The 24,182-nt window shown below is 42.0% G+C and overlaps 1 protein-coding gene across 2 annotated transcripts; it reads left to right on the plus strand.

The window, feature by feature from the left end:
* Nucleotides 1-1,471: 1,471 nt before the first annotated feature.
* Nucleotides 1,472-23,942, plus strand: LOC139389379 (E3 ubiquitin-protein ligase CHFR-like). 2 transcript variants are annotated; one of them, XM_071136099.1, is made up of 18 exons: nucleotides 1,472-1,635; nucleotides 2,121-2,255; nucleotides 3,284-3,383; nucleotides 4,659-4,768; nucleotides 6,189-6,248; nucleotides 6,383-6,601; nucleotides 6,977-7,078; nucleotides 7,171-7,360; nucleotides 7,596-7,750; nucleotides 7,913-8,075; nucleotides 10,689-11,179; nucleotides 11,473-11,589; nucleotides 11,688-11,771; nucleotides 12,172-12,242; nucleotides 12,561-12,648; nucleotides 12,966-13,073; nucleotides 19,063-19,135; nucleotides 19,576-23,942. In XM_071136099.1, the coding sequence occupies exons 2-18, from the start codon at nucleotides 2,147-2,149 to the stop codon at nucleotides 19,616-19,618; spliced, it is 2,283 nt and encodes a 760-aa protein (XP_070992200.1). In that variant the 5' UTR covers nucleotides 1,472-1,635; nucleotides 2,121-2,146; the 3' UTR covers nucleotides 19,619-23,942. The 2 variants fall into 2 exon arrangements, with proteins under 2 accessions (XP_070992200.1, XP_070992199.1); XM_071136098.1 differs by having other exon boundaries at nucleotides 1,475-1,613.
* The last annotated feature ends 240 nt before the right edge of the window (nucleotides 23,943-24,182 follow it).

A 24,182-nucleotide genomic window follows, 5' to 3' on the forward strand; every position in this document is an offset into this window, starting at 1 on the left:
TAGGAACAACCTTCCGGTTTCTAGTCCAACGCTCTAACCACTAGGCTACCCTGCCGCCCCATATGTAATCATATAAATGGACAATCTATGATATTACGGTGTGATAAAACATAGTATTACTATTCATAATTGCCTGATAAATTGCCATACATAGTATAATTGTTTGCATTGTTACTTTGATTGTACCTTCCTTCTGGATCAAAAGTAGAGCCAGGTGGAGCCGAGCTCCAGTAATGTAAAATAGGGTAAAAGCTGGACCTAGGGTTAGAGATACGCAATGGTGTAGTGGAGGGTAACCACAGTTTGCGCACCTTTTATATTTTGCTTGAGGTTTTAGCCAACTTTTGCGGAAAAATGCATTGAAAGTATAGGGAGCGTTACTTTATTCATTGCAAACAGCAATAATAGTTTACCCACCTATTTTTTTTACCACTATATCACTGGAGATAAGGTTAGGGTTCTGGTTGTGGGTTAGGATTTAATCGGGATGTGGACATGAAGCTAGGGCTAGGGTTAGGGTTGTGGTTGAAGGTAGGGGTGGGATTGAAACAGGATGTGGACAAGGAGCTAAGGTTAGGGTTGGCGTATGAATGACCTTAGCCTGGTGGGGTCGGTGGAGGGCTGGAGAACCAATTAGGAGAGCCAGAAGGGCCACCAACAGAAGGAGGAATTTCAGGAAAGAATATTATTGATTTACCTTGTCTCGTTTGTCTCTATATTTAGTATTTTGTCTTTAATCTATGTTAATTCGTATATTAAGCACTTCACTTTTTACAGCACTTAATCCCTTTGATCCCTTGTGATTTTTCATTATTTACTTCATTATTTATTTATTTGTTTCTTATTTAATTAATTGATGCATTTGCATGCATTAATATGATTTATTCTACCTGTTTACCCGTAGCACTTCATCAGCCCATGTCTTCCTCATATTGAACTGTCAAAGCTGTCCCCCATATTAAACCATCAAAGCTGACCCGTCTGACTGTTGATCTCTCTGACAAACAACCTATCCATGGTCCCTCAGCCTCTCCAGACCAGACTGATTTGACCTAAGACAGACAGTGCAGGAAGCTGCAATAGGCCCATGCAACCTAAGGTTTGATACCATCACAAACTTCAACCCTAACCCTAACTTCATGTCCACATCACGGTTCAACCCTAACCCTAGCCTCATCCACAACCCTAACCCTAAATCTAACCATAACCTTAATTTGGCCCCTCCCCCAAATAGGCTTCCCTCATCTCCAAATTCCCAATGAAAGCCTGGTTATATATCCAGGGTTTTGACATTGAGTAGCTTTACTGTGAGAAATGTGGTGAATCTAAATAGCTAAACAAATGTGCATATAAGAACACAACATTCTAATCTAATTAATTAACAAGCAGGAGTTTGTTTTCTCTTCTTCGCGTGTAGTGGTGGTTGAGTGGCAGGCGTTCCCTTGAAGACCTCATCTTCTCAGACTACTTTCCCCGCCCCTCCTCCAGCTGATGGCTGGCTGTAAATACCTTTGGTTGTCAGGAAGTGAACTAGTGTGTGTGCCAACTGGAAAATTAAGGGACAAAACACCTTCAAGCAAAAATAACCGATTGAAATAATCGTGCCTTTGAGGGTATAGTAATTATATTTTCAAGGTAGCTAACTAGTTAGTTAAATCGTATTTATTTCTAGCTCCTAAATGTAATAGCTAGCTATTTGCAACACGCTAACGTTAGCTAGCCAGCTAACGTCAGAAGCAAGCTTAAGCCAGGTTTATTTTGAAAATGAAGTTGCTTGTTGTCGCATGTTCATTATCGAGTTGTTTGATTAACTAACTTCTAACATGAACTTACTCAAAATGCCTTGCTAATCAAATATTTTACATTAGCTAGCAAGTTAGCCAGGCGTTTCTTGTTCCAGACAAGGTGGTTGCTTCATTGTTTATCCTTCCCAACTAAACTAACGTTAGCTACAGTTTGTTAGGCTAAGGAAACGGTAGTTGGCTAGCTAGAAAGTGCCCCATATTTTTCAACTAAAATAATAACTAGCTAGGTTAAGTTATTGGATGACATATTTGCTGCCACTGATCTAAGTAGAGTGTTTTTAAAGCAGCGATTGCATCATGATTTGATCAATATAGAAAACTGGAACGTATCAGCTTTGGACATGGAGAAGAAGCATGGAAGGAGTCAACCATGGGGGAAGTTAGTAAAAGTGGACACTCAATCTGAAGTATTGCTTGTCAACAGGGAATGCACTGTCGGGCGAAGAAAAGGTAAAATTATATCCCACACAGTGACACTAATACATTCACTTCAACATATCGTGGAGTTGAGAAACTCAGCTACCATATTGTAGGCTAATTTATAAAAGATAGAGAAAGTAATGCGGTAGGACACTAGCTAACGATTATCTATAAACTGTAAATATTTTGTGAACTACCAAAACGCCCTGTTATCGATATTAATGATTATTGCTTGCACATTCATAATAACGTCTAAAAACTTAAGACGTAACACTTTTCATAAAATTGTGTTTTTATTTTTATAGTTGAACACTTTTAAGTAAATGTATGTGGCTTGTTTTGAGGAACTTGTTTATAAATGTCTTGATGTTTATTGACAGAAAATACCATATCCTAGACATGAGTCGGGCAGTGTCTGGGCTCTTTAATAAAACCAGTTAATTCAAGGCACAATACCCCCAGTCTTTAGTTCACCAAACTTAGACACCCTCTCTGATGATAACAAAGCCGTCTATTGAGAACATGTGTGCAGAATATTAAGTAGGCTAGTTTTTTGTATGGATTTTGACCAAGGAAAGGTTATATCTCCTAGGTTTCTGTCTGTGTCTCTGCTCTATTATATTGAGTTCCAGGAGTCTGCTTTCCGGTACAAAGAGACTAAGCCTAATGAGCTAGTCTGTTATGCAGCACCCACAATATGGTATAAAAGAAGAGAGAAATGCATCAACAATAAATCAGCATAGTCGTACAATCTCAATGTGGTATTTTCCAAGCTCAATCGTGACGATATCATCAGCCATGTGGCCATTGCCTAAATACTTGTTTTCCTGCTATTTTAAAATAGGTCATGAGTAGGCCCAAATTGTTTTTGTTTACAGTAACATGACGTAAACAAAATGCTTTTTTACACACAATATAGCACAAAAGCTCCACAACAGTAGCCTACTGTATGACAACATCTAGTTTATTCAAGTCATGTTGAAAATAGTCATCTTTAACTATGTTGTAATTTTTTGGGGTGCATTTTATTAACTGTAAATAACTTTTTCTTTCACCAGGCTGTGATCTTTCCTTTCCTGCTAACAAACTGGTCTCGGGGGATCACTGTAAGATAGTGCAAGATAAGAGCTCAGGATTGGTGTGGCTGGAGGACACAAGGTATGAAGGGAGTCTTTTTTATTTTTTTCTAAGTACTTTATAGGCTCAAGGATAAACTGATCAATTATGTATGTTTAACAATACGATAATATGGTAATGTAGAGCATTTTTCTTAGTTAATTAGGCTAAATAGATTTTAAACTGTGTTTGTTTTATTGTTATAGGAAAATGTATTATGCAGATTGTATTTGTTTGTAATCCTGTTTATAGTGACTGATCAGTGTATTTCATGGTGGATTGAACAGATATCTGCCTGCCCAGCACTGCACATCACAGTGTAATCTTATTTTCAGTGTAAGCAACCAGCTGGCAAATTACACTAACCATCAATTAAAGAGGTTGTGTTTTACCATGCGCTCATAAGTCAGCAAGATGAAAGGCATTTTCTCTACACGCATTTCTCTAGTGTGCACACACTGTTTTAAGGTGTCCGCATACATAGGTTCGGTTTGCTCCTAGCAGAACTTGGCTAGGCGGCGTGAACGTCTGTACTTCCTTAAAATACATTCTGTTGAAAAAAAGGGGCAATATTACTGTTTGTCCCTCATGAAACACCATAGCAACAAATACACTTCCTCAAAATAGTATGATTTAATCTAAGATAACTCAAGAAATCTGTAATTAATTTTGAAATTTTTGCCAAAGAGGGCTTAGTCGTGCAATTTTACATCTAATTAAGATGTTTGGTGCAGTATTTCTCAAGTGAAACTGAAAACTAGTCTGTCGTTGAATGACAACAAACACTTTATTGAAGAACCCTACTGTTGACCTATCACAGAAGGGGGTCGACTTCGGCTACTGAAATTCAACAAGCCTTAAGAAAAAAAATGTGTGTGCTGAAACAGCGGGAAAAAAAACCTGCCAAATGCGTCCGAAAATCAAAAACGAAGAAAAACTTCACAAAATGTGGTCATAATATATGCACCAACCTTTTTGACTGGGAAGCATACGGTAAGCTTTAGGCTTTACATCATTGAGCAAAGTGGCAGCTCTTACTGTTTTGCTCCTGAATATTGTGGATGCTTTTCCAATAGAAAGATGGAATGCGACAGTGTAGTGTCTCAATAGTGTAGGGTAAGATTCCATCCCTATATATCCCATGAAGAGAAGCTACTATTTAACTGTTACTATAGTAATAACTGCAGCAAAGTTTTTCTAGCCAGCCAAAACTGAGACACAGTCCTCTCTAGTCTTGGATTTCTTCCAAGGTTGCTGATTGAATACATTGAATACAATGACAGACCAGTGTTCTTGTTTTGTTTTTCACACCTCTAGCACCAATGGTACAGTGATTAACATGTCTAAGCTGGTGAAGAAGCAGATTCATATGCTGCAGAATGGAGACGTCATCTACTTTGTATACAGGAAAAACGAACCAGAGCAAAGTACGTTTTTTTTCTTATTTTGATTGGAGTGTTTGGCTCTCATTTTTGTAGCGGATTATACATTTTTAGTTAGGGCAAATTAAGTCTGATATTTTTAGGTGGAAATTACAAACTTTTAAAGCCTTTTTAAACCGCTAATACAATACAAGTTCGCATTTTCTGCAGAATTTTCTTGTAACAGCAGGGTGATCAAATTAAGATCCATCTGTAAGTGTATAAAGAAAGGCTGTAGAAAGAATATAACGTGTTCCTTATTTTCTTCAGAAGGTGTGTATAAATTAGTAGTGCATAGGGTTACAAAGTGAGGGTATGTGAATGACTGAAAATTCCAGTAACTTTGGTAAATTACCAGTAGTTTTGCAACCGTAGTATACTGCATATTGCACACCATTGTTAAGCATTGTCAAGGAAAGCATCTCACTGTACCATGTGCATGTGACCAATAAATGTTGATTTGATTTAGTGCATACAGGTCTTTTAGTCCACTTGTTTTCCTGTGTACCTTCCAGTGCTGCCAACTTGGTTATAAATGCATACTGTACACAGTGAACTTGCATAATGTGTCTAAACTGAGTTGGACCAGTCGGCCAAGAATGACCTCTCAAAATAAGAGTAATGTTTTCCCTTTTTGGGGATATTTAACGAATTGTACTCAACAACAATAATTATAATAATAATACTTTGTGTGTCCCTTTTCGTGAAATTTGTCTTGCATCTCACCAAACAGCACAGCATCACCAATAGGTACATAAATGCATACATAAATCACAAGCAGTAACTACAGCAGACAACACATGTGGATACAGTTCATAATTCAGTTAGGGTTGAGCAGTTATTTAGTCAGTTGATTTATACTGGTGGATTTATAGGCTCTGGCGGTTTTGAAAAGATGGACTCTGTATCAGCGGCCTGATGGTATGAGCTGGTACTACTCCTGGTTGAGTGGGTGTGTCAGATTGGTGGCAATTTTCACTCCTGCCCACCACTCTCTCCAAGAACAGCACTTATTTTTTCTTCAGATTAACTCCACTGATTTTGTTTGACAGCTTTACTATTTGTTATTTTTTTATTTGCTATGGATGGATATCTGCTTGTACTAGGCGTGAGAACACTGAACAATTGATGTGTAGAATATGGTTGATATTCTTTTACTGACCTGATATGTATTTAATCTTCACGAAATACAGTCATTGTTGTCCCTTTTTGTATGTCTGTGTGTTTGCAGTCTAGAAGAGTTTTCAGTCAATTATAGTTCCAAGATATTTGTATTGCTCAACTGATTCTATTTGTTCTGAGTCAATGTGGATGGGCCTGGTGTCGTCTTTTTTTAGTTCTTAAGTTTGTAATTTCCTTGTTTTTTTTCATGAGTCTGTATTTGTTTTTCAATTGAGTGAAGTATAACAATCTCTTGCTTCTACAGACCTTGCCTACATGTATCAGTCCATAAAACCAGAGAGGACATTCTCACAAGACACAATTGGTAAGTATAAAATAACCAAATCAATGTGTTATTTGATTGCTACCTCTTGACTTTGCATATTTTTCATGAAAAACATTTGTAGGGTGGTTTTAAGTGGCTTGTTTATTGCTTTCCACCCTTTCTCACCATGTCAGGGGGTGCCACCAGATGCTCAGTAATGCAGCAGAAAGACCAGACCCGCCCTGTTACAGCAGCAGTATGTGTGTCTGTGGAGCCATTCCTTGTTGGACCTCCACGGGAGCAGCAGGCCTTGGATGAACCCCAGCCCTCCACCTCCTCCCACCTCCTCCACACAGTCTCCTCCTCTACAGCCTGTTCCTCTGCAGCCTCCCTCCTGCACTCCTCTGCCTTAGGTAGTCTTTCCATCTGGCCTGTGCTTCCTCTTTATGGTGCTCATTGAGAGGAAGCAGGGACTGGGAAGTAAATCTGTGTTTCACCCTCCTCCTCAAATTCTTCGACCGGTATAGCATGGTCTCCCCTTGATTGTGCCAGCTTTGTTCACTCTCCCTTACTTCTTTCAAAGGACAGCTCTTGCCGAATGATATTATGCCAGACTTTTATGATCACAACTACTTGTAAATCTTCCCATATTCAAGAACAGACACAGGTAACTGAATTTGCCCCAATCATATGGCCTTTCATTCTCTGTTGTGCATCCTTTCTCCCTTACCCTGCTGCTGCTGAAGGCAAGGCTGGGCAGCACAACACTAACATCTTCTGCTCAACAGACACACGACAGACTGAAGCCCAGAACCGAGTCACAATGTTGTATAAGGAGGAGGAGGGGGACATGGAGCCAGAGAGAAAAAGGAGGAAAACTGACAGTGCTGGTCAGTGCATTCAGTGTCATTACATTGTGGCATATTGACACTTAGTTGCTGACACTTGATCGTAACAGTGTTTCCCCCCTTTCCCTTCCTAGACAAGGACTATGATTTTGGACTGTCACATACTTCCAGTATTGCGGTGGTCGGCCCCAGCCCAGCTAAGGTTTTTCTTATCGGGGATCTGTTTGGAAAAGCTGCTGTGACTGTGGAAGAAGCCAAGACTGACAAGATGGAGGAGTCCCTAACCTGTATTATCTGTCAGGACCTACTTCATGACTGTGTCAGGTACAGCAAGACTCTACCTGCTACTACATTAGAAAATAGGCCCACTCCTCTATTTCATTGCTTGTGGCTCCTCGCAGCAGATGAACATAGCAATGGTTCAATAAATATAATGTATCAAGAGTCGTATTAACACAACATTTTATCATTCCTAGTAATTCTAATTTTGTTCTATAAGACCGAAAGGTGGCTCTACTGCGTGTTAATGGTATCTGCTCCCTGTGTGTCCCCCATGCAGCCTGCAGCCCTGTATGCACACCTTCTGTGCTGCGTGTTACTCTGGCTGGATGGAGCGCTCGTCTCTCTGCCCCACCTGTCGCTGCCCCGTAGAGAGGATCCGCAAGAACCACATTCTCAACAACCTGGTGGAGGCCTACCTTATCCAACACCCGGGTTTGTATTCAATCTGCCCGACTCTACCCTTGTACCCCCATTAACACTATTGTGGATAGCGACCAGCTCTTCCCCCTGTTAAACTCGGTATTTGTGTCTACGTCTGTGGACCCAAATAAAGCATGGAAATGTTGACCCTGTGTTGACCCTTTGTGTCCACAGAGAAGTGTCGCAGTGAGGAGGACCTGAAGAGCATGGACAGCCGGAACAAGATAACTCGGGACATGCTGCAGCCAAAGATTGAGCGTTCCTTCTCTGATGAAGAGGGCAGCTCTGATTATCTCTTTGAGCTCTCCGACAACGACAGTGACACCTCCGATATCGGGTCAGACAGAAGAGTAGCTGTGTGTATGACTGTGACCCTGTGTGTATGGTTGACCAAGAGTGTGTGGTTTGTTTTTCTCCCTCTAAAACATGGGTGTCAAACTCTGGCCCGTGGGCCAAATTTGGCCCGCGGGGTAATTATATTTGGCCCGCGAGACAATACCAAATTACTACTAGAGCTGGCCCGCCGGTATTATACAGCGCATTCACCACTAATACTACGAATCCCATAATGCTCTGCTGTTTTCGCGCGCCAATCAGGACAGGACCCAGAAACGCTCTCTCCTCTGTGACAGTAGTCATAGCAACATAGACGCTACAACTGTCAGCGAGCTAACCCTTCCCAAAAATGGCGAAAAGAAAGGCAGAAAACAGGAGCTTTCTGGACAAGTGGGAGGCAGAATATCCGTTTACATATGTAAAAGACAAACCTGTTTGTCTTGTTTGTGTAGTCAACGTGGCTGTAAGTAAGGAGTACAACATTAGACGACACTATGAAACGAAACACCATGACAAATACAAGGACCTGGACATGACTCAAAGGAGCCATAAAGTAGAGGAGATGAAAAGAAGTTTGGTTTCACAACAAAATATGTTTAAAAAAGCCACATCACAAAGCGAGGCTGCTGTAAAGGCTAGTTATATAGTGGCAGCAGAGATCGCAAAATCAGCCCGGCCCTTTAATGAGGGAGAGTTCATGAAAAAGTGCATGATGAAGGTTTGTGACCTCGTATGCCCAGAGAAAAAACAAGCATTTTCAAACGTGAGCCTGAGCAGGAACACAGTAGCTGATCGCACATGTGATCTTGCCACCAATCTGTATGACCAGCTGATGGAAAAGGGAAAAGATTTTGTTGCGTTCTCCCCCGCTGTGGATGAGAGCTGCGACGCATCTGATACTGCTCAGCTGTCAGTCTTCATCCGTGGAGTGGACTCAAATCTGTGTGTTACGGAGGAGCTATTAGGATTCAAATCAATGCATGGCACAACCACAGGAAAGGAAATCTTTGAGGAGGTTTCCAAATGTGTAACTGAAATAAAGCTGCCGTGGGATAAACTCGTTGGATTAACGACAGATGGTGCGCCAGCGATGTGCGGTAAAAAGAGTGGACTGGTGGGCATGGTTCGGGAGAAGATGCGGGAAGAGAACTGTGCAGGTGAGCTAACTGTTTACCACTGCATCATACATCAGGAAGCACTGTGTGCCAAAGCCCTAAAGATGGAACATGTTATGACCACAGTAACACAGGTAGTTAACTTTATAAGAGCCAAAGGTCTAAATCACCGCCAGTTTAAATCTTTTCTGGAGGAGTGTGGTTCGGAATACGCAGACGTGCCGTATCACACAGAGGTGAGATGGCTAAGCAGAGGAAAAGTACTGAACAGATGTTTCGAGCTGCGCGAGGAAATATGTCAATTCCTGGAAACCAAAGGGAAGGATACAGCAGAGCTCCGGGAGCAAAAGTTCCTGTGTGAGCTGGCCTTTCTCTGTGACATCTCGAGCCATCTCGATGCGCTGAACCTGCAGCTTCAGGGGCGGGGGCGCATCATCACAGACATGTACGCTGCAGTGAGGGCCTTCAAAACTAAACTGTGCCTGTGGGAGAATCAGATGCTGCAAGGAAACCCTTGCCATTTTCCCTGCTGCTAATCCATAAAAGCTCTACCGCCGTGTTCCCATGCGCACAGTTTGCTGAAAAACTCAGTGTTCTCGCCGCTGAGTTTAGCCGGCGATTTGCCGACTTCGATGCCCAGAAATGCAAGTTTGAACTGCTTAGTAATCCCTTCGCAGTTGATGTGGAAAATGCACCAACCAACATCCAAATGGAGCTGATTGAACTCCAGTGCAACGACACGCTGAAGTCAAAGTATGATGTTGTGGGCGCCGCACAGTTTCCACGGTTCATCCCTGACACAATGCCTCAGCTACGCACCCAAGCTGCTCATATGCTCTCCATGTTCGGCAGCACTTATCTATGCGAGCAACTTTTCTCCTCGATGAAGATGACCAAAACAACTCACAGGAGACGTCTGACTGATGAACGTCTTCGCTCGATACTGAGGATTTCTTCAGCTCAGAGCTTGAGCCCAGACATTGATGAACTAGCATCCAAGAAGAGATGCCAGGTATCTGGCTTGGGCACATCAGATTAGACCAGTGTGCAATAATTAACGTTTTCTTTATGCACTTTTTCTTGCTACAAGGCATGGGCTTGAATGGTTGATTGATTTATTATCATTTTATTTGTAAAATTATTAGCCAGTGGAAAAAGTTTATTTTGGTATTTAAATCAGAAGGCTGCAAATAGAAAAGAGGCATACAATTTTTATTTAAATTGTATTTATTTAATAAATGAATGCCATTGATGTGTTTTTTCATTTGAAATTCGATTTTGCATGTCTCCACTATTAGATGATATATTGTATGGTAATAAGCGATGCTTGTTCCATATTCAATGTTAAAGCAAAACTTGTTTGGGTCCATATTAAAAGGTTAATTTGTTCAATGTTGGCCCGTGACTTTGTTCAGGTTTTACATTTTGGCCCACTGGGTATTTGAGTTTGACACCCCTGCTCTAAAACATTCTTCTTCTTCCTGTTGTTGTTTCCACAGCCAGCCTGTTGTGATGTGCAGACAGTGTCCAGGCTACAGGAAGGAGGTCAGCCAGGTACTGTGGGCCACAGGGCTAGCCCCTCTAGGACCAGCCCCACCAGCTCTTCTAGGACCAGCCCCACCAGCCCTTCTAGGACCAGCCCCACCAGCCCTTCTAGGACCAGCCCCACCAGCCCTTCTAGGACCAGCCCCACCAGCCCTTCTAGGACCAGCCCCACCAGCCCTTCTAGGACCAGCCCCACCAGCCCTTCTAGGACCAGCCCCACCAGCCCTTCTAGGACCAGCCCCACAAGACCCTCTAGGACCAGCCCCACCAGCTCTTCTAGGACCATCCCCACCAGCTCTTCTAGGACCAGCCCCACCAGCTCTTCTAGGACCAGTCCTACCAGCCCCTCTAGGACCAGCCCCACCAACTCCTGAGGACAGGCCAGGGAAACCCCCTGGGGCTGGGGGATCAACATTATCAACATGCTCTGATGTCCCCACTACAGGTACTGAACTATGTGTCCATCTGTTGGTAACGGCTTACATTTATATAATGCTTTTATTTCTAATATGTAAGTGTTTTATGTTGTGTTGGTTGATTAGGGAGTTATGACAACACAATGTAGTGCACTTACAGATCAAATGAATTATCAGTATGTTGTACTCGCCTGGACACAGAAATATGTGACAATGCTTGTAGCGTAATTGTTGGATCTGTAGATTCTGTAAGAATAATACAGTGCAGCCTTCAGGGCCTTGACCCAGAGGACATGTCTCTCTGTGTCCTGTCCTGCTGCAGCTCCTCAGGATTACACCTGTCCTCCTCTGGGCAGCCATGTCATCTGCACCTGCTGCCTGCAGCCCATGCCAGACCGCCGCGCCGAGCTCATTGGCCAGCAACTCTCCGCTCAGCAATGTGAGTGGCCCGCAGGCCTGTCAATCAATGTTAATGGACCAATGGCAAGAGTGCTTTGGCTGAAGGTGCTGATGGGTGTGGTTCTTTGTGTTGGCTAGGTGTGGCGTGCCTGCGGCCCTTCTGTCACATGTACTGGGGCTGCCAGAGGATCGGCTGTCAGGGCTGCCTCGCACGTTTCAGTGGTTCGTCTCTGCTCTACTACTTCTAGATTTACTTTCAAAGTTTGTCACTAATATTTTCAACAGTAAATAAACATTCAAGGTTGATCGAAACGGTAATGTAAGGTTAGGAGAATTGTTATCAAGTTGTAGTACTTAAGGTTTGTACATATTTAGTTTAATTGACCTTAGTAAATAAACAGGTAGAACCTTTGCTCTGGGCTGATTGATGCTTAGTTAAACCAGAGCTTCTGAGGGATTTCCGAGGTAACGCTATCTTTGTGGTTAGTTTATTGAAAATAGTGGTGGAAATTTACCAAAATATTGCCTGTATTGTCCCTATGTCTTACACATAATTTGTTATCACATTCCAGTATCATGTTTACCAGTATGAGACATATAATATCCATGTCTTTGTCCACAGAACTCAACCTTACAGACAAATGCCTGGACGGTGTTCTGAACAGCAATAACTATGAATCAGAGATCCTCCAGGTACTTCCTTTCTACTCTTCGGCTCTAACCATTGATCGGTCTGAACACCCAGAATCAGCATCTGCATTCTTTGGGCTGGTTTCCCAGACACAGATTAAGCTTAGTCCTGGACTTAAAAGCTATTTCAATGAAGATTCTCCATTGAGAGAATCTTTTAGTCCATGAATAGTCTAAATCTGTGTCTAGGAATTGGGAAACTGGTGCCTGGTTACATAACCCAGGTTAAGTGAATCTATTTCTTTTGTATTTGTTTCTAACTTCTCTACTACAGCGACCACTAACGTCTAATATATAACCTGTCATCCTTCCGCCTTATAGAGTTACTTGTCAGCCAGAGGGATGTCGTGGAGGGACATGCTACAGGAGGGTCTTCAGGGCCTGCAACAGGGAACCTTCTATCTGTCTGGTCAGTCTGACACTATCCTCTTCACCTCACATAAAACTTGAGATTGGAAGCGTTCCAGGTTGTCTTTTTTGCATTTACATTGCACATCTCCGAAAATTCCTACATCATATAAATGTGCTTCCTGAGACACCATATCCAGGTCTTTTATTTCCGTATCTCGTGACTGCAAAAACGATGAGCTGCAATTCCACCTTTAAGCTTCCCATCTTGAACATGGTTCTCAGTCTTACTGACAGTGCAGAGCATACTTCCAACTCACTTTGGGACGCACTAGTAACTCTATCTCTCCCTCTCTCTCTCCATGTTTTATATCTCAGATTATCGCATCAACAGTAACGCCATACTCTGTTTCTGCTGTGGCCTGCGAGCCTTCGGGGAGCTGGCCTACAAATACAGACAGAACATCCCTGCCTCGGCGCTTCCTGGTGAGCGAGAGCAGCCTCTAACTCAGCGGTTCCTAAACTAGGGGTCGCAACCCCATGCGGGGTTGCCTGATATGCAAATGGGGTCATGGGAGAATTTCCAAAATACGGAGGATTTTTTTATGTATACACTACTGGTCAAAGGTTTTAGAACACCTACTCATTCAAGGGTTTTTATTGGTACTATTGGTTCCTACATTATAGAATAATAGTGAAGACATCAAAACTATGAAATGACACATGGAATTGTGTAGTAACCAAAAAAGTGTTAAACAAATGAAAATTATATTTGAGATTCTTCAAACAGTCACCCTTTGCCTTGATGACAGATTTACACACTCTTGGCATTCTCTCAACTAGCTTCATGAGGTAGTCACCTGGAATCCATTTCAATTAACAGGTGTGCCTTGTTAAGTTCATTTGTGGAATTTCTTTCCTTCTTAATGCGTTTAGGCCAATCAGTTGTGTTGTGACAAGGTATGGGTGGTATACAGAAGATAGCCCCATTTGGTAAAAGACCAAGTCCATATTATGGCAAGAACAGCTCAAATAAGCAAAGAGAAATGACAGTCCATCATTACTTTAAGACATCAAGGTCAGTCAATACGGAGAATTTCAAGAACTATTCTTCAAGTGCAGTCGCAAACACCATCAAGCGCTATGATGAAACTGGCTCTCATGAGGACCGTCACAGGAAAGGAAGACCCAGAATTACCTCTGCTGCAGAAGATAAGTTCATTAGAGTTACCAGCCTCAGAAATTGCAGCCCAACTCAGAGTTCAAGTAACAGACACATCTCAACATCAACTGTTCATAGGAGACTGTGTGAGTCAGGCCTACATGGTCGAATTTCTGGAAAGAAACCGCTACTAAAGGACACCAATAAGAAGAAGAGACTTGGGCCTCTCGAGTGGCGCATTGCAGTGCTAGCAGTGCCACTAGAGATTCTCGGTTCGAGTCCAGTCTCTGTCGCAGCTGACCACAACCGGGAGACCCATGGGGCGCAATTGTGCACAATTGGCCCAGCATCGTCTGGGTTAGAGGAGGGTTTGCCCAGCAGGGATATCCTTGTCCCATCGCGCACTAGTGACTCCTGTGGCAGGCCGGGTGCAGTGCACGCTGACATGGTCGCCAGGAGTACGGTGTTTCCTCCGACACATTGGTGCGGCTGGATTTCGGGTTAAGTGGGCATTGTGTCAAGAAGCACATCGCTGCAACTCCCATACGGACTCGGGAGAGGCGAAGGTCGAGAGCAGTGTGTCCCCCAAAACACAACCTAACCGAGCCGCGCTGCTCTCGACCTTCGCCTCTCCCGAGTCCGTATGGGAGTTGCAGCGATGAGACAGGACTGTAACTACTAATTGGATGCCACGAAATTGGTGAGGAAAAAGAAGAACAAAGAAGAGACTTGCATGGGCCAAGAAACACAAGCAATGGATATTAGACCGGTGGAAATGTGTCCAAATTGGAGATTTCTGTTTCCAACCGCCTTGTCTTTGTGAGACCCGGTATGGGTGAACGGATGATGTCTGCATGTGTATTTCCCAACGTAAGGCATGGAGGAGGAGGCGTTGTGGTGTTGGGGTGCTTTGCTGGTGACTCTGTCTGTGATTTATTTAGAATTCAAGGCACACTTAAGCAGCATGTCTCCCACAGCATTTTGCAGTGATACGCAATCCCATCTGGTTTGGTCTTAGTCCCACTATCATTTGTTTTTTAACAGGACAATGACCGAACACACCTCCGGGCTGTGTAAGGGCTATTTAACCAAGGAGACAGATTGTTCTGTCTCACGATTCCCGAGCATGAAACAGCACATGGGATGTTCAGTGTGATTTATGGCTATATTGACGAAAAACAATCGAAGGATGGACTTTTGCACACTCCATCTATGGCGGGACGGCAGGCAGGCCTCTGCACTCTAGTTATGAGTATGTCTCCCTCTGCCTTATGGACGCATTGTATGATGCACCGAGAGCAACTGGCGGCAAAAGAGCTGAGCACAGACCTCAGAGATATACTGCAGCAGGTAACTTTGATTGTAAACCACATCAAACCACACACTGCGTGCATGCCTGTTTGCGAAACAATGTGGAGATATGGGATCAGGGCATGACAATGTTATAATTCACACCGAGGCTTGGTGGTTATTGAGGGGGAGTGTTGGAAAGATTGTTTGCATTGAGAGAGGAACGGTTGACCTTCACAATGGATGTAAAAAATAATAATATATAAGACTTGGTTGACTTTCTGTGTAATGAAAATAAAAATGTCTCGTTGCCTATGTAACAGACATATTTGGGAAACTGAACGAACTTAATTCAAGAACGCTGGAGAAATACAAAAACATTCTACAGATGAGTGAAAATTGTTTTATTGGAGAGTCTTTCTAAAGCGAAACATGTCCCTTTCCATCGGCTGTGCATATTTCTAACAGAAAATGGCATCAGTGACCACATTTACATTCACACTACTGTCCCATTATTATTCAGGATACTGAAGTATTCTGATTTTGAGTTGACACACAAACATCATAAACACAGAAAAGGCTTGTATGAGAAACCCGGGTAAAATGCCTGGGATATGCTGATTTAATAAAGGGATGCTGTAAAATGTTATCCCGTTTTAATGTTGTTTCTGCGGTCTGTGCAGGCTCAGTTTTGCATATCATGGGTGTTGTGGGATGTTTTCATCTGATTTTCAAACAAATCCCTTCAAAAAGTAGGCTACCTGCGCAGTTCGATCCACCATAATAATTACATAATAATTTAGCCTACTATAATTGATTCACTAATTTACTACTAAGTTTCTGCTTATTTCCGACATTTGGTAGTCCATTGTTATTGTTTCCAACATTTGGTAGGCCATTTATTATGGTTTCCGACATTTGGTAGTCCATTGTTATTGTTTACAACATTTGGTAGGCCATTATTATAGTTTCTGACACTTGGTAGGCCATTTGTTTGTCAACTATAGTTAGATACATGCAGCTTCTCTTCTGTCAATGTATTGCACCAGAAGACTAAATAAAGTAGTGCTCACAAGAATGTCTTACATCGATAGAATGAATACATTAGTAATCTAGTTGTCTGTTTCGTTTAAGAACCGGGTAGAAAACACAATAACTCCAAAACAGTGGAAAGATTGGGCCTATCCAAAATGTCCAAATGTCATCCGGTTTTAAGGAAATGAAAAGCTGAGAAAACGATTTAAATACTTTTCAGATAAGACTTCAATTTGTCTTGGGTGAATATTTTATGTGGTTGAAATACTGTCTGCTTGCCTAAGTGTCAAAGATGGCACATTCGCATTTTCTCGAGAGATGCTGAAACAGAAATATTTCTCCACTCCTGTTCCCAAGACAAAGCTAACATTTGTTGTATAATTTCACTGCAAGAAATACACAATTCTCCAGGAGTTAATATTATATTATGCTACATGTGAGCGGTTACAGGCCCTACAGTCAGAGTCCGTATTTCAGTTACTATTCCATTTAACCCATATATTTAAATTAGGAATATTTTGTTTATTCATGGTCACAGGGATACTCATGAGTGGGTTATCGAAGGTGCATGTAAACAACTTATCCAGAATAATACCTTAAGCGGGATATGAGCTAATATCCAGAATACTGTTAGTAAACGTGGTCACGAAGTGTTCCACACGAGTGATGACTGCTCACCGCCAACTCTTGGAAGAGCACTTAGGGACCTATGTCCCAATCCGTTTGACTGTGATTCTGGCTCAGTTGACATGCCGGTAAGTGAACTCGAACAGCTGATCGAGCTGTATTGACCGAATGCATTCACAAGTCACTACGGAGGAGTTTTGGTTCCTGACCCAAAGGAAATAACATGGCATTTTATTTATTTAAAAAATGTATTTCACCTTTATTTAACCAGGTAGGCTAGTTGAGAACAAGTTCTCATTTGCAACTGCGACCTGGCCAAGATAAAGCATAGCAATTTGACACATACAACAACAGTTACACATGGAATAAACAAAACATAGTCAATAATACAGTAGAACAAAAGAAAACAAAAAGTCTACATACAGTGAGTGCAAATGAAGTAAGATAAGGGAGTTAAGGCAATAAATAGGCCATGGTGGCGAAGTAATTACAATATAGCAATCAAACACTGGAATGGTAGATGTGCAGAAGATAAATGTGCAAGTAGAGATACTGGGATGCAAAGGAGCAAGATAAATAAATACTGTATGGGGATGAGGTAGGTAGATAGATGGGCTATGTACAGGTGCAGTGATCTGTGAGCTGCTCTGACTGCTGGTGCTTCAAGCTACTGAGGGAGATATGAGTCTCTAGCTTCAGAGATTTTTGCAGGTCGTTCCAGTCATTGGCAGCAGAGAACTGGAAGGAAAGACGACCAAAGGAGAAATTGGCTTTGGGAGTGATCAGTGAGATATACCTGTTGGAGCGTGTGCTACAAGTGGGTGCTGCTATGGTGATCAGTGAGCTGAGATAAGGTGGGGCTTTACCTAGCAGAGACTTGTAGATAACCTGTAGCCAGTGGGTTTGGCAATGCGTATGAAGCGAGGGCCAACCAACGAGAGCGTACAGGTCGCAATGGTGGGTAGTGTATGGGGCTTTGGTGACAAAACGGATGGCACTGTAATAGAACTGCATCCAGTTTGTTGAGTAGAGTGTTGGAGGCTATTTTATAGATGACATCACCGAAGTCGAGGATCGGTAGGATGGTCAGTTTTACGAGGGTATGTTTGGCAGCATGAGTGAAGGATGCTTTGTTGCGATATATTAAGCCAATTCCAGATTTAATATTGGATTGGAGATGCTTAATGTGAGTCTGGAAGGAGAGTTTACAGTCTAACCAGACATCTAGGTATTTGTAGTTGTCAACGTATTCTAAGTCAGAGCCGTCCAGAGTAGTGATGCTGTACAGGCAAGCAGGTGCGGGCAGTGATCGGTTGAATAGCATGCATTTAGTTTTCCCTGCGTTTAATAGCAGTTGGAGGCCACGGAAGGAGAGTTGTATGGCATTGAAGCTCGTCTGGAGGTTAGTTAACACAGTGTCCAAAGAGGGGCCAGAAGTATACAGAAGGGTGTCATCTGCGTAGAGGTGTACCAGAGAATCACCAGCAGCAAGAGCAACATCATTGATGTATACAGAGAAGAGAGCCGGCCCGAGGATTGAACCCTGTGGCACCCCCCATAGAGACTGCCAGAGGTCCGGACAACAGGCCCTCCGATTTGACACACTGAACTCTATCAGAGAAGTACTTGGTATACCAGGCGAGGCAATCATTTGAGAAACCAAGGCTGTCAAGTCTGCCGATAAGAATGTGGTGATTGACAGAGTCAAAAGCCTTGGTCAGGTCGATGAATACGGCTGCACAGTAATGTCTCTTATCGATGGCGGTTATGATGTCGTTTAGGACCTTGAGCGTGGCTGAGGTGCACCCATGACCAGCTCTGAAACCAGATTGCATAGCGGAGAAGGTACGGTGCGATTCGAAATGGTCGGTAATCTGTTTGTTAACTTGGCTTTCTAAGACCTTAAAAAGACAGGGTAGGATAGATATAGGTCTGTAGCAGTTTGGGTCTACAGTGTCACCCCCTTTGAAGAGGGGGATGACCGCGGCAGCTTTCCATCACTGAGCAGTGATGTTGCGTTCAAAACCACTGGGAACTTGTAAATCTCCGACTTGCCTGCATTGAAGACGACTGGGAACTTGGGTAACCGTTCAAAAATATATGTTTTCCAACTCGGAATTCCAACTCGAACTATGGCCTCTTTCTAGAGTCCCGACTTTCCGATCTAAAGATCAATTACGTGATGATTTGACCTCATAGTTCCCAGTTGTCTTGAAAGCAACCATAAAACTCATGGTACCCTTCGCCAGATCATATCAAATGTCAATTCATTTGGAAGCAATCACAATACATCAATACAGTGAACTAGCATGTGTTTAAATATGAATTAAGCTTTTATTTGTTTGATATTCAATCCCACAGCTGTTGTGACGTCTCGGCCAGACTGTTATTGGGGACGCAACTGCCGTACTCAAGTCAAGGCACACCATGCCACGTAAGTTACAAGATGTGGTCTTTATTCCATTTTCTGAATAGGTCTCCATAGTCCGAGTTTTTAAGATTTTGTATGGATAGATATCACAGGCGGCCGGTGACACCTTAATTGGGGAGGACGGGCTCATGGTAATGGCTGGAACAGAATAAATGGAATGGTATCAAACGTGGTTTCCATGTGTTTGATGCCATTCCATTCTTTCCATTATTATGAGCCGTCCTCCCCTCTGTAGCCTCCTGTGATAGATATGTGTTCTATTGCGTGGCTGTACATGCATTTTACCAACAGAGGGCGTTATTGTATAAGCTTGGCCAATCACACCTGGCGTGAGAGGAAAAGTTCAATCACTCCTTCACACTTCACAGCTCTTCACACAGCAGCTCTGCTTCTGATACAAGATGGGACATGTTTTGTATTGTTTCCCTTTTACTTTGTTGCAGGAAATTCAACCACATATGTGAGCAGACCCGTTTCAAGAGCTGAAGAGCCTCGTAGGTGACCTGCTATGCAAGGCTCTCCTGCGAACACCGGAGCGTACACAGACTTCCAAGGATCTCCTGTATTACTCTCATATGTACAGTGATCATTTTACTTCCTTATTAAGCAGCGCCTTGCCATGAGGAAAGGTATCTCTTAGGTAATATAACTTGTAGTTCTCTCACAGGCTTTATAGGCTTATGTATTTGATGATATGCTGAAATTACAATCACACTCTTTTTGCTGGGTCATGATTAGCCAGTCTAGTGTTATAGGTATAGTAGGGGTGAGTGGGATAATGCTATGCACTCCACACAGTAAGAGAGGATTCCCCTATATGATGATGACAGACTTATATCTTATGTGGAATATGATCATCATCGCCCTTCATTCCAGTATCATGTCCTTTTGGGTGAGGGATATATTTAAAAAATCTACTGAAGACCGTTGGCAATCAAAATGGACTCTGGCCATACATGTGCTGTTACACAGGATGCAATGCCATCTTTTGTGACAGTTTAAGGATCATATTGATATTAGTAAGATGTTGATACTTTTCCTATTTCCGTGTTTTCCTTTCTCTTAACTTGTGGTCTAGTACTTTAGATATCTTGGAGAATTATGTATTTGAATTAGAATCTAGAGCTTCCTACTCAACTGCTTACTGTGGTGTTCTAAACATTTAAGTAGTATTCATATGTTGGTTATAGAAACTTCCCCCCAAACAAACTAGGTTGAAGCACAGCTATGTTATCAAGACTTATCCATATACTGACTTTGAGGTTTCTTGTGGTTCATATATATGGATGACAGATTCAGTGGCACCATTTTGAATTCAGACTGTTGCTGCTTCTGCATATTAATAAGACTGCTAACTGAGAAGACAAGTGCTATGGAAAGGGAGTAGTTCTTAGTTTTGGGAAAGGGGGAATTCTGCTAGTTTGCTATTCTGCTATTTCCCAACAAGGGCAAAAAGCCCTGTCAAAGCTGAGAATAACATGGTTCAACTAGAATCAATGGGAAAGTTAGTTAGGATTTCAGTTCTTCCGGTAGGGAGAAGGGTTATATGTGGAAATGCAGTTTTATCTGAGTCTGGGAAAGGCAGGGGTATTCAGTTATATGCTTTGCTCAGGGTAATCAACATAAAGCTGATTTTAAAATGGTGCATTAGAGAAGCTTTCTCAGACCTAAACTAGTACTAACAGCCAATGCAGTTTTTTTGTTAGAATGCACAATGGTTTGCTAGAGTTTAGGGGGTGAAATTGTTCTTCCTTGTTACATTATATTAAGTTAGTGGTGTTGGCTAAATATATTAATTAAGCAAGCAACTTGATCATACGGGTTCTATCATACTTATTAGTATGATCGAACCAGGTAGCCTAGTGGTCAGTGTTGGGCCAGTAACCGAAAGGTTGCTGGATTGAATCCCTGAGCTGACAAGGTAAAAATCTGTCCTTCTGCCCCTGAACAAGACAGTTAACTCACTGTTCCCCGGTAGGCTGTCATTGTAAATATTCTTAACTGACTTGCCTATTTAAATAAAGGTTACATTAAAAAAATAATAATAATGAAACATTAAGGATTGCCATTCTGTTAAATTAAGGACATGTTTTTCAATATATAGGAAGTGTTACCTTGGAGCATGTTGGATAGATCCTATAATAGTTTTGTTTATCAAATACCATGGTATGGTCAAACCTCATCAGTTAAACTTTAATTGGTGCAATTTCCCATAATAACTGAGGAAATAACACATTGCTGTTTGGTCAGGCATTTTTATCTGGCAGTGAAAGTACCCGTACCAAGTTAGATTTGAAGAAAACAAAATGTTGTCATTTCTAACAATGGAGACTGAAAGTGGGCTCTATTGCTCTTAGAAAAGAGACTAGAGGTGTAAAAGTCTCACGCTGCCAGACACGTTGCTGCATTCTTGCTGTAGAAGAACTGCTGGGGTGATCTAAAAACTCCAGGATTATATTATGAGACCATTAGGTTGCATTCACACATGCAGCCCAATTCTGATATTTTTTCACTCATTTGTCTTTTTGACTAATCAGATCATCCCCATTTGCCAATAAATGGGAAAAATATCTGAATTGTGCTGCCTGTGTAAATGCAGCTTAGTTGTGAGAAATCCTGCCTGTCTAATTCAGTGTTGCAGTTACACAGTACTCAGAGATACAGGTGTGTCACTTTTATAGATCAACCCGAGACAACTGGCTGTGTCTTACTTCCGTGTTTTGTCTTATTAGAAGACTACTATCAACAACCAGAAGTCCATAATGTTGTGTAGAACCACAACAGTAGACACTTGTCTCTTACTGTTTAGAGACATCAGTCACATTCTCTGTAAATTACTGACAAGTCATTATGGAAGTCAAATCGGCCCAATGTCTGCAGACCTTTAGGCTAGATAGAATGGCCTGATATACTAATGTTATTCATGAGGCCTTCTATATTGAAAAGTAGGGGAAAGATAACTAAGTTGTTAGTAGTGAAGTAGAGTACAGAAAAAACGTTTTGTATGCAAGTCATTAGATTCTGTTGCAGTAAAAAAAAATACTTTGACAGAAATGCAATGAGATTATTCACTTTGTCATTCGTCATTTTAAATTTATAGTTTAATTTTAAATCATCCGTCTTTAATTTTGTAAATTGTGACATTAAATTGACAATGATTTAAGAGGGAAAAGTAGTTTGCTCGAACTGTTAGTGTTTACAAGCAAGTCTAGCTTTGAGGTTTTTTACTTATGTAATTCAGCTCGCACACATTGAATGTATGAATCACTAATTTGAAGATTACAATTAGGTTGGGATTCAAACAAACACAGATTAACGACCTGTTCACAGCTATAGACTTTTGAAGGCATCTTCCCAAACATTCATGGAGATCACTTAAGGCCACGGATGACGGCTCAAGCAGAAATTACCTTTAAAAGTGCATCAGAGCACACTGGTACTTTATCTGCGTTTGTTTGAATCCTGGCACCAAGCTGAACTGTAATAAGCACTGCAGAAACGGTGCAGGTTCAACTCTGTCCTGTAACTTCAATGGATATTAAAACATCCATTTAGAAATATCCTTGTGCAATCAATGTGTGTGGAACTCAGGATTGGAGCTGAAACTCTACCTATGTCGCAATATACCCTCATTGGGACTGTTTAGTGGCAATATTCACACGCTCAGACCGACTCTTCTGGGCTGGTATAAAGGGGGACAAATATGGGCACGCTTTCTGCCAGAGCTCGTGTCTTTATTTGGGATCTTACGGGCTGGATTCAATCCGTATCGTGGTAGATCCACGTAAAGATCACTTCCAATTGAGCTGACATATACAGCGTGTACAGTGAATGCAGTCTCCGCGACCGTGAGACCATTGCCTTTAATTGTCAATCGCGCTATAAAGCGGATCTTCAGCGCTACGGATTTAATAGAGCCCAAAGTCGCGGTTTCCCTGTTGTGGGTTCACACTGTGGCATTCCTCAGAGGCTCAGGCAATAGCTCAGCACAACCCAGCCAGCCAGCCTATCCCTACAGCAGCGCTGAACCCTAATTATAACAGGAGGATCTGGGCACCCTAAGCCAACAACAGTGCAAGCCACCGATCAGGAATGGGTGTTAAGGAGGCTTTGGAGGGTGCTTTGCATTCTTAGAGGGAAACGCTGTATTCTAGGGAAAATATTTACTCTGTGAGAAAGTCTGGACCAAGATGCTCTGTACTAACAGTATGACCAGTCAGTATAAAGGCCTTGCCGGGGCAAGTTGAATTCTACCTCATCAGAGCTCCCGAGACGTTCTGAACAATCCGGTCTGTACTTTTATGTTTTGTGGATTCTAGTAAGTGGGGGACTGACTGGACGGCATTTAGAGTAGCGCTGTTACGTTTTAATGCAGGGGAACACAACTTGTCCTCGGTTGAAAGCCTTTGTCAATCGGCGACCAATTTAAAGCTGGGAGTTCAACCAGGTGTATGCACTGCACTCTGATCAATTAGTTAATCAACTTAATAAAGTGGTATTGATTTATCAATATATAGCCAGGTATAACTGAAAACCAATGGGACTGGGATTCTTAAGGACTGGAGTTGTGATTCCTAGTTGAATGCCTTTGTGAGCTTTTTGTGCCCCCGGTATTAGCAATGCTAAAATACGTCTTATGTATATGGCTCTAACATGTCTGTTTTAGTGCACTAATAACGTATTGCTAAATGTGTTCCCTCATTGTGTTGAAGATGCATGACTTGCTACTGACCACTTTCAATGGACATCAAATGATCAAAAACTGAAGCAGCAATTTATGTAAACCTTTATTAAAAGTTCTTTGCACAAATTCCCACCAACCCTATTTATTTTCTGTTGCTATGTTTTTCTATAGCTAGTCATATATGCTTACTTCTATTGAAAGGTTAGTTACTGCATTTGTCATTTTTATTTTTACAATTATCAATTCCCTTTTAGAATTCAATATCAGCCTTAGGAATACATTGTTGCAGCTTTGACGTTAATGTACTGCATGTGAGCTACATCAGTTTAACACTGGAGGGCACAGAGTAGTAGTGTAAGCATAAAC

This window comes from Oncorhynchus clarkii, chromosome 30, assembly GCF_045791955.1.
Source record: "Oncorhynchus clarkii lewisi isolate Uvic-CL-2024 chromosome 30, UVic_Ocla_1.0, whole genome shotgun sequence".
NCBI lineage: Eukaryota > Metazoa > Chordata > Actinopteri > Salmoniformes > Salmonidae > Oncorhynchus > Oncorhynchus clarkii.

Coding starts and splice junctions, on each gene's coding strand:
- LOC139389379 (XM_071136099.1), top strand. CDS start 2,147: ATGGAGAAGAAGCATGGAAGGAGTCAACCATGGGGGAAGTTAGTAAAA. Junction 4,769..6,188: donor GAAAAACGAACCAGAGCAAA/GTACGTTTTTTT, acceptor TTGCTTCTACAG/ACCTTGCCTACATGTATCAG. Junction 7,079..7,170: donor GAGGAAAACTGACAGTGCTG/GTCAGTGCATTC, acceptor TTCCCTTCCTAG/ACAAGGACTATGATTTTGGA.